The sequence below is a fragment of the Diaphorina citri genome, unplaced genomic scaffold, assembly GCF_000475195.1.
Source record: "Diaphorina citri unplaced genomic scaffold, Diaci psyllid genome assembly version 1.1 scaffold3006, whole genome shotgun sequence".
Taxonomy (NCBI): Eukaryota; Metazoa; Arthropoda; class Insecta; order Hemiptera; family Psyllidae; genus Diaphorina; species Diaphorina citri.
The window spans coordinates 1-10,395 of NW_007380418.1; the positions used below are offsets into that span (position 1 = coordinate 1).

The window sequence follows — 10,395 nt, forward strand, 5'->3', positions numbered from 1 at the left end:
CACAAATGTCGTTCTCTGCTTAATAAACGACGCTAAATTTTATGACTTGACTTGGAGTCGAACCACCAACCTTCAGATTCAGAGTCCACCGCGCTGACCACTACACCACTGATGTTGGAGCTTGGTTTAAAAAGATATTCGAGTAACAAGTTCTGAAAGTATCAAAGTAAAAATTAAACCAATTCAAGTGGAAGTGACCGTGTTAATCTTGACGTGGAAGTGAGAGTGTTAACTCGAAGTTTTCGAGCCTCAGGGCAGCTCTGCATGTTGAAGATTATAAAACCCTTCTAAAACACTTCTCCTATCCCTATAAAAACCCTTTCCCTATATCATCTAGCTTATATCTTACTCAACTGTGATAGCTTAGCTGTCACTTGACAGTTTTATAAACTTGATTGTTATAGGGTGTGACAAAAGTAGGAGAGTAACTAGGTAACTTTTGGAATGACTGTTGGTTAAATTGCATTCCTACACAATCACAAAAGAAAAGATATAAATTTATTAATGTTTGTGTTGTCACAAAGGTCGTTCTCAGATGACACTTAGGTGCCTACATTATACATATTATGCTCAATTTTATGACTTAAAACTTGAAGAAGGCGAATGATTTTAGTTGTAAAAATTGGATCCGATGCTATTCAGAAGTTATCGTTTTTAAGAAGCCGGTTTAAATGTTCATAATCTTTCACACCTATAAACTTTGGATACAGGATATTAGGGGAAGCAAAAGTAGGAGAGTAACTTGGTAACTTTTGGAATGACTGTTGGTTAAATTGCATTTCTACACAATCACAAAAGAAAAGATATAAATTTATTAATGTTTGTGTTGTCACAAATGTCGTTCTCAGATGACACTTAGGTGCCTACATTATACATATTATGCTCAATTTTATGACTTAAAACTTGGAGACAGAAGGCGAATGATTTTAGTTGTAAAAATTGGATCCGGTGCTATTCAGAAGTTATTGTTTTTAAGAAGCCGGTTTAAATGTTCATAATCTTTCACACCTATAAACTTTGGATACAGGATAGGGGAAAGGTAGACGACTTTCCGATCTACAGACTTTCGTCACACACTGTGTCATTTTCTTCTACCCTCCAGGCCATACGTAAATTTGTCACTTGTGTTAAGCACGGCTGAGGATTTTTCTTTTATAAACAAGATGTCATCAAGCGTTTGTTGGTCTCTTGAATTCTTCCAATCTTTTGTTTGTTTGTTCTCTCTCTCTCTCTCTCTCTCTCTCTCTCTCTCTTTTTCTCTCTCTCCTAGGCTGGCCTAGTTAGCTTGAAGGGTAGCGCGACTGCCTTGTAAGCAATTTTATCCAGAACCGATAAGGTTCGTTCTCGGAACGGCTGGCTTTCTGCTATCCGGTTCTCCTTTTCTCGTCCACTTCGGGACGATAAGACCTCCGTTGTTACAGTTCACTCTATAAATATAAAACCTCTTCAAACAAAGACTGGTCACTGGTCAGCCTTCAAGGACTGCCAGGCCCTCGTTATGGCGGTAATCAACAACAAGCTACAGCTTGGTCTCTCGGTGGAATGTATCGAGCGGTGCCATCGCCTTGGCATGAGGAGGGATAGGGCAAGGCCGATAATCGTGAAATTTTATTCGTACAGGTATCGAAGACAGATCTACTCTGCCAAGAAGGCCCTTGCTAAGTCCCCCCTCATGCTTCGTACAGTTATCGAAGGCAGATCTACTCTGCTAAGAAGGCCCTTGCTAAGTCCCCCCTCATGGTAACAGAATTCCTCACGAGGCAGCGGGTTGCCATTCTCCAGGAGGCGAGGAAAATTCACGGGAATACCAACTGTTGGACATCGGATGGGAAGATCGTGATCAAGGTGGGTGGTCTAAACCGCCAAGTGGTAACCAGGATGGATCAAATCCCCCCTGCGGCATCGGGAGAGGAAGAGAAAAGAATGGAGGGGAATATAAAGGAATGGACAAGAAGAGAAGGGAGGGGAGAGGAAGAGAAAGGAGTGGAGGGGAATATAAAGGAATGGATAAGAAGAGAAGGAAGGGGAGAGGAAGAGAAAGGAGTGGAGGGGAATATAAAGGAATGGATAAGAAGAGAAGGGAGGGGAGAGCAAAAGAAAGGAATGGAAAGGAATATAAAGGAATGGATAAGAAGAGAAGGAAGGGGAGAGGAAGAGAAAAGAGTGGAGGGGAATATAAAGGAATGGATAAGAAGAGAAGGGAGGAGAGAGGAAGAGAAAGGGGTGGAGGGGAATATAAAGGAATGGATAAGAAGAGAAGGGAGGGGAGGAAGAGAAAGGAATGGAGGGGAATATAAAGGAATGGATAAGAAGAGAAGGGAGGGGAGAGCAAAAGAAAGGAATGGAGGGGAATATAAAGGAATGGATAAGAAGAGAAGGAAGGGGAGAGGAAGAGAAAGGAGTGGAGAGAAGGAAAACACAATGGATAAGAAGAGAAAGGAGTGGAGGGGAATTTAAAGGAATGGATAAGAAGAGAAGGGAGGGGAGAGGAAGAGAAAGGAGTGGAGGGGAATATAAAGGAATGGATAAGAAGAGAAAGGAGTGGAGGGGAATTTAAAGGAATGGATAAGAAGAGAAGGGAGGGGAGAGGAAGAGAAAGGAGTGGAGGGGAATATAAAGGAATGGATAAGAAGAGAAAGGAGTGGAGGGGAATTTAAAGGAATGGATAAGAAGAGAAGGAAGGGGAGAGGAAGAGAAAGGAGTGGAGAGAAGGAAAACACATGGGGATGTGACATGATGGATGAGATAAGTGGAGGTGATGAAAAGTGAAACTCTTCAAGCTAGATACATTACCTCTTGACATGATGTTGTCATGGAAATATCAAATTCTCTCTCTCTCTCTCTCTTCTTCCCCCTCCCTTATTCTAAAATAAATAATAAAAATAATAAATAAATTATCGAATAAAATATACACAGTAGGTACAGCCTGAGCTTTTCTTTTTCACTTCCTTCTTCACCTTTTGTTTCCTCTCTTCCTCTTGACCACTTTTTCTAAGGACCTGACTCTTCCTCATTCCCTCTGTCTTCCCCTTCCCGTGTATCTTTTCCCTTCCTGTTCTCCTTCGGAGCAGACGGAGGAAAAAAGGAAATGTGCCAAAACTTGGAAGTTGGAAGCAGGATGGGGGAGTCATGCATGGATGCAGATAAGGGAATATTAAAGTTCCAGAAGTATTAAAGTTGGATATTAAAGTGTCTAGGAGTATTAAAGTTTAACGGGAAAAAATGCTTCCATTGTTTCCATTTTCATAAAATTGTGTTCTTCTTCTTTCCTCTTCCTTCCACCACCTTTCTATCTTTGTTCTACTTCCTTCGCCGCCTCTTCTCCTTCCTCCTTCTCCTCTTATCCATTTATTCTAAGGACCTCTCCTATCTCTTCCTTATCCACTCTTTCTTCTCGTTCCCCTTCGTCTTTTAATTCCTTTCATTCTCCTGTTCTTCACCCATCTCTGTTACACTTCCTCCTCCGCCTTTCGCTTACTCGTCCTTTTTACTCCCTCCTTCTTCTCCTTTTTCTCTCCCTCTTCTCCTTTCTCCTTCTCTTCTTATCCATTAATTCTAAGGACCTCTCTTGTCTCCTCCTTATCCACTCTTTCTTCTCCTTTTAATTCCTTTCGCCATCTCTTTTCCACTTCCTCTTCCACCCTTTCTCTCCTCTTCTACGTCCTCGGCACATTGTATTAAACTTGAACTTGATAGTAAAACGTCGAACTTAGCCTCTTTATTAAAGTACCAATTTTAACCCACCAGAAGTACGGATTGATTTGACCAAGTTTCCATTGTTCTTATTGGTTTTGATTTTAAAATCAAGTTGACCAATATCTTTTCGTTTTTAAAAGGAAATGAACTTAGAGAGAACCTAAACATTCTCTTAGTTAAATAAGAGCCGTGTTTTGGACCACATATCTTTGAAAACCTTGTGTAACGCCACAGTAATACATCTGTTTATAAACCCCTTTAATCCTCAAGTGATACGTCTGTTTATTTGTAAACTCTTGGCTTAACGTAGTGGTCCAACCCCCAGTGTAACATAATACGTATCAGTATAACCTTTAGTGTAACGCGTCAGTGCTTCCTCTCTCATCCGTCACGCGTATTGACGCGCCGGATATGACCAAGTTTCCATTGTTCTTTTTGGTTTTGATTTTATAATCAAGTTGACCAATATCTTTTTGTTTTTAAAAGGAATTGAACTTAGAACATAAACATTCTCTTAGTTAAACCAGAGCCGTGTTTTGGACCACATATCTTTGAAAACCTTGTGTAACGCCACAGTAATACATCTGTTTATACTCGTAAACCCCTTTAATCCTCCAGTGATACATCTGTTTATTTGTAAACTCCCAGCTTAACATAGTGGTCCAACTCCCAGTGTAACATAATACGTATCAGTATAACCTTTAGTGTAACGCGTCAGTGCTTCCTCTCTCATCCGTCACGCGTATTGACGCGCCGCATCGCTTGGGATCGTGACCGCGCCAGAACACGGCAGAGGCAAGGTTTTTTATTAGTGTGCTCGTCGTGAGGTCATAGTGGCGTCTGCCCATGTGCCGCCCGGTGCAGCGCGGGTGCCGATGCCATGGTGTACAGTGAGTACGTACCGGGGCCGAGGGCTATGTTAGGTCTACCCAAGTCTCCGAGCTTCCACTCCGGCCTGGATCTCCTCGCGGACGCGACGACCGCCACCCCCACCGCCCCACTCCCATCCTCGGCCGCTCCCCCTGAATTCCCGGCCACCAATCCGTTCACCCTTGCCGCCATCAAGCAGTCCATCATCGACTTCAACCTGTACTCGGACATCAGCGACATGTCCTCGACGGAGGGGGAATCTGACGACAGCGCCCTCATGTTTGCCGGCATGCAACTGCCGTCGCTGCTCGGTAAGTGTGGCACCCTGAGCCGGGGGGAAAGAGCTGTGTTTCTTCCAATGAAGTTAGTCGCAAGGGCAGAGTTAAAGCCTTTGCACTTGGGAATGCCCTTGACAAATGGAGTGTCCCTGAAAGCGCATCATTTATTTCGATCCTCTCAACCCCAAAACATGTAAATGGTTTTATTGACAATTGGATCTATTGACAATATGTAAGCGCCTAATAAAACAGAATCTCTTCTGGAAAGTTTGAAAACGAGCCGTCCAAACCTTTATCAGTTTGACCTCTTGTCTCTGAGAGATCAAAATCCACCAGACTTTGTGACGAGACAGAATCCAAATGTCTCAATCTCATTTTACATCATTCACTCTGAAAATAGAAAGTGTCCCTTATCTCGCTATATTGTAGCATTTTGCCTCACATCATTATCTCTCAGAATAGAAAGTGTCCCTTATCTCGCTATATTGTAGCATTTTGCCTCACATTATTATCTCTTAGAATAATAGAAAGTGTCCGTTATCTTGCTATACTGTAGCATTTCTCACACTCTTCCTTTCGGAACAGAAAGGGCTAAACAAGAGATGTCAGATTTTTTTGTGTTTTTCAATTTACTTTGCTAATCCCCCGGAGGCATTCAAGGGTGAGAGAAGAAAATGAATGTGAAATAAAATGAACTGTGAGAGAGCGAGAAGAGGGAGAATCCTCCATCCACGTTGTTGAATCAAATTGTCTTGTCTGATGGAAAAGGATTTGGAGGAGATATAGAGACTTTGGAGAGGTTTCGAGAGAGAAAGAAAAGATCTGGAAAGTGTGTGGAGGAAAAGAAAAGAACGAAATGTGAAAGAATTGGAGGATTAACTTTGTTACAAAACATTTTTGGTTCTTTGAGAGTTATGTTACCGAATGAGATATATTGAAGACAAAAAGAACCAAATTTATTCCACAAATCCCCGAGTCCCTACCTTGGTAATCTAAACTATTGACTTCATGTTGGGAAAATGCTCTAGAAACTGTGTCTACACAAACCTAGTCGACGGCCGACCATCGACGAGATGAATCTATGTTGTCGAGGCAGTGTGGACGGTTCCAGTCGACATTGATCAACGGCCGGTCGACCATTTGTGGACATGGTCACAGCTAGAGCCTCCGACAGAGTGGGCTTTTTGTGTGCCAGAGGAATGGTTTTCTTGGAAAATTCATAATTTCTCATTATGATTTAATGAACTTGTTGAAACTTAAAACCTACGGACACTCCATTAGTCACTAGTGTTTGCGTTTCAAATTACGTACATTAGGTGCATAACCTTTCCTATGACAGTGTGTATAAAACATCCTATTCGAATTCAAGGCACGATTATCATCTTCCGTTTGAGTATATGTGATAACCTGATAACAGAGCATCATGATTAGAGTGGTGATAACAGAGAGAGTTTGTGTTTGTGAGTGTTTATTAGCTATCTTCATATCGATAGATCTAATAGATATAGATAACGAAGTTCACGTATGTCGTATGCCTGCTTGACGGAAGAGGAAAGTAAAAAGACGAGTCATTGCGTCTTCCGACAAAACGAAGCAATACCGATCTACACTAGAGACCAAAAGTCGGCAACTGGCGGACCGCGGTCTGCGATTCATCTGCGAAGAACCACTAAGGTAGGAACACACTACTATGACGTCACAACCATTAGGGTAGAAACACACTACTATCACGTCACGTCACGTGATAGTAGTGTGTTCCTACCTTTAGTTTCACAAACATTTGACTCATCAAACTTCCCCCTCCTGACCCAATTTCAACGGTCCTAGACTGTCAGAATGAGAAAAAGCATTGTGCCATTTCCGGCAGTCGCCATGGGGAACAACAACGGAAATTGCCTTGTGATGTAACTCTGTAAAAAGCAGCAATGAAAAGAGGAAGCAGAGGGAGGTGCGGTGCACACAATTAGCCGCACACCCTTGAGCTTTCGGTTGCGTGCTTTGGCGGTATAAATTTTTCGAGGGAGCAAAGATTGGCTTTGTACAATATTTCTAGGGTGCACCCCGTACTCGGTGTGTAAGTTGACTGTTTATAGAACTTTTTATGTTTTTTGGAAACACTCCAATCACGATGGTCGTTGAAAATAATCACCGAATCATTGAATTTATATCCCAAGTTTGAAAGCGCTCTTCAATCACTTTCCATTTTCATTCTGGGTATCTTCAGAAAGAAAAAAAAAAACTGCTTATTCGTTAAAATATCTAGAGGTAAACATTGAAGGCATACAGACATACAAAACGTTAGATTAACGATATGGATTGTATGAAATGGTACTGATTGTACACTACTTTTGTACAAATTTCTGCATTAAAATACAGAGTGGTTATGCTATAAGTCCCTCTCTGTTTATCTTCACCACATCCATGAACATGAAGTAAATAATGGTAATGTCCTTCAAAATGGGTTTAAAAATTAATTAATTCAAACGCTCGATGAAACATAAAGGGCCAATGCAGTTATTGTGCAGGGTACCATCCTTGGTAGTGCCAGATTTGAAGAGATCTTCTACTTGTAGGTAACATACTAGCTAGCTTAGACTCTTAGAGGGTAGTGCGTCTGCCTTGTAAGCAATTTTATCCAGAGCCGATAAGGTTCGTTCTCGGAACGGCTGGCTTTCTGCTATCCGGTTCTCCCTTTCTCGTCTACTTCGGGACGATAAGACCTCCGTTGTTACAGTTCACTCTATAAAACCTCTTCAAACAAAGACTGGTCACTGGTCAGCCTTCTCTCTTTCCCTCATCGATAAACTAAACAGGACATGGTCTAAGCTGGGGGAACAACGGAAATTGCCTTGTGATGTAACTCTGTAAAAAGCAGCAATGAAAAGAGGAAGCAGAGGGAGGGGCGGTGCACACAATTAGCCGCACACCCTTGAGCTTTCGGTTGCGTGCTTTGGCGGTATAAATTTTTCGAGGGAGCAAAGATTGGCTTTTAAAAAATTACGCTCAACTTCCTTTTCAAGTTCACGGGTGGTTGGCAAATACTTTTCTTGATGAATGATGAGGGAAGAAAAGAAAAGTTGGCACTTATTAATAGTTTTTTTTTTTTACTCGTCGGGTTTTTTTCAGCATTTTTCATTAAAAATTGAGTGACAACAATTTATTTCACATTTTTCAATGTGAAATAAATTGTTGTCACTCAATTTTTATTCTATTTGGTACCTAGCTATACCTAGCAAAAAAGAATAAAGCTCTCATTCTAACTCATTGGTTCCCAACGGGGGGGTATTTACCCCCCGAGGGGTAAAATACACTTATTCGAGGGGTAAAAAGAACTAAGCGGTAAGTGAAAAAAAAAAAAAAATAAATAGAAAATGACACCGTATTTTATAGCGCACTTAAGTATTTCTGCACTCAAGTCACTGTAGACCAGTGCTTCTCAAACTGTGTGCCGTGAGGTCCCCCTAGGTGTGCCGCGAGATTTGGGATTTTTTCTTAGAAGATCACAAAATCTCAAAACTGATGAGACAAAGAAAATGGCCAAATTAAGGCACAAAAGACCTGCGGCGCAGCGGCGCTATTGAAAGCACATTTAACTGCCAATATTCACGATACAAAAGATATAGAAAAAAGATGGGATGAAGGAAATTTATGTGACGATGTGAACGGACCCTTAAAACCTCGATATAAAACCTCTGAGATGTGCACTATGTGATAAACTGTTGACTTCATGTTGGGAAAATGCTCTAGAAACTGTGTCTACACATATCTAGTCGACGGCCGTCCATGGACAAGGTGAATCTATGTTGTCGAGGCAGTGTGGACGGTTTCAGTCGACATTGATCAACGGCCGGTCGACCATGTGTGGACATGGTCACAGCTAGAGCCTTCGACTTTTTGTGTGCCAGAGGAATGGTTTTCTTGGAAAATTCGTAATTTCTCATTATGATTTAATGAACTTGTTGAAACTTAAAACCTACGGACACTCCATTAGTCACTAGTGTTTGCGTTTCAAATTACGTACATTAGGTGCATAACCTTTCCTATGACAGTGAGTGTAAAACATCCTATTCCAATTCTAGGCACGATTATCATCTTCCGTTTGAGTATATGTGATAACCTGATGACAGAGCATCATGATTAGAGTGGTGATAACAGAGAGAGTTTGTGTTTGTGAGTGTTTATTAGCTATCTTCATATCGATAGATCTAGTAGATATAGATAACGAAGTTCACGTATGTCGTATGCCTGCTTGACGGAAGAGGAAAGTAAAAAGAGGAATCATTGCGTCTTCCGACAAAACGAAGCAATATCGATCTACACTAGAGACCAACAGTCGGCGACTGGCGGACCGCGGTCTGCGATTCTTCTGCGAAGAACCATTAAGGTAGAAACACACAACTATCAACTATCACGTCACGTCACGTGATAGTATCATCTTCCGTTTGTGTTCCTACCTGTTCCTACCTTTAATGTGTGTTCCTACCTTTAGTTTCACAAACATTTGACTCATCAAACTTCCCCCTCCTGACCCAAATCCAACGGTCCTAGACTGTCAGAATGAGAAAAAGCATTGTGCCATTTCCGGCAGTCGCCATGGGGGGGGGGGAACAACGGAAATTGCCTTGTGATGTAACTCTGTAAAAAGCAGCAATGAAAAGAGGAAGCAGAGGGAGGGGCGGTGCACACAATTAGCCGCACACCCTTGAGCTTTCGGTTGCGTGCTTTGGCGGTATAAATTTTTCGAGGGAGCAAAGATTGGCTTTTAAAAAATTACGCTCAACTTCCTTTTCAAGTTCACGGGTGGTTGGCAAATACTTTTCTTGATGAATGATGAGGGAAGAAAAGAAAAGTTGGCACTTATTAATAGTTTTTTTTTTTTACTCGTCGGGTTTTTTTCAGCATTTTTCATCGCCCTCACCCTGTCTCCCCGGGAGTGCCCTACGAAATGTGAAATAAATTGTTGTCACTCAATTTTTATTCTACTTTGGTAGCCTACGCTAACTATGCAAAAAAGAATAACTCTCATTCTAATCATTGGTCCCCACGGGGGTATTTTACCCCCCAAGGGTAAAATACATTCATTCGAGGGGTAAAAGAACTAAGCGGTAAGGAAAAAAAAAAAATACAAAAGATATAGGAAAAAAGATGGGAGAAGGAAATTTATAGTGAGAGTGAACGGAACCCTTAAAACCTTGATATAAACCTCTGAGATGTGCACTATGTGCTTTTGTTCTACTTAATTGAAAATATATTTAAATTTAATAAATAAGTTTAAAAAAAAAAAATAATAACCTACTGACCCACTGGGTACAATTTCAATATGTACTTCGTTTTTTCCCTATCTATATTGCTATTTCTGTGCTTTACTTTTTAGGGGGGGGGGGGTAATGGCTAAATTTGAGCTTAAAAAGGGGTTTTTGTCCTAAAAAAGATGGGAACCACTGTTCTAAACTGAAATTTGCGAGATCTGTCGATTCTGTCTAAACCATGCTGTGTCTTTTGGCAACCGATACTGTGTCAGCTCCCTCAGTAAATTGTTACTGATTTTCCC

At 41.3% G+C, this 10,395-nt stretch overlaps 2 protein-coding genes across 2 annotated transcripts in view; both read left to right on the forward strand.

Moving 5' to 3' along the window:
- Positions 1-1,490: 1,490 nt before the first annotated feature.
- On the forward strand, positions 1,491-4,374 carry LOC113471782. Its single transcript, XM_026831193.1, has 3 exons — positions 1,491-1,620; positions 1,686-1,899; positions 4,345-4,374. The coding sequence occupies exons 1-3, from the start codon at positions 1,499-1,501 to the stop codon at positions 4,372-4,374; spliced, it is 366 nt and encodes a 121-aa protein (XP_026686994.1). The 5' UTR covers positions 1,491-1,498.
- The window catches only part of LOC103519867 (serine/threonine-protein phosphatase 2A 56 kDa regulatory subunit gamma isoform-like), a gene marked incomplete at its 3' end in the record, with an annotated part of 19,298 nt that continues 13,209 nt past the window's right edge, over positions 4,307-10,395 (forward strand). Inside the window, exon 1 of the mRNA XM_026831192.1 lies at positions 4,307-4,877. Coding sequence (XP_026686993.1) covers positions 4,577-4,877 — 301 coding nt within the window. The remainder of the gene's footprint in view (positions 4,878-10,395) is intronic.

Coding starts and splice junctions, on each gene's coding strand:
- LOC113471782 (XM_026831193.1), top strand. CDS start 1,499: ATGGCGGTAATCAACAACAAGCTACAGCTTGGTCTCTCGGTGGAATGT. Junction 1,621..1,685: donor GTGAAATTTTATTCGTACAG/GTATCGAAGACA, acceptor TGCTTCGTACAG/TTATCGAAGGCAGATCTACT. Junction 1,900..4,344: donor TGGATCAAATCCCCCCTGCG/GCATCGGGAGAG, acceptor GTAAACTCCCAG/CTTAACATAGTGGTCCAACT.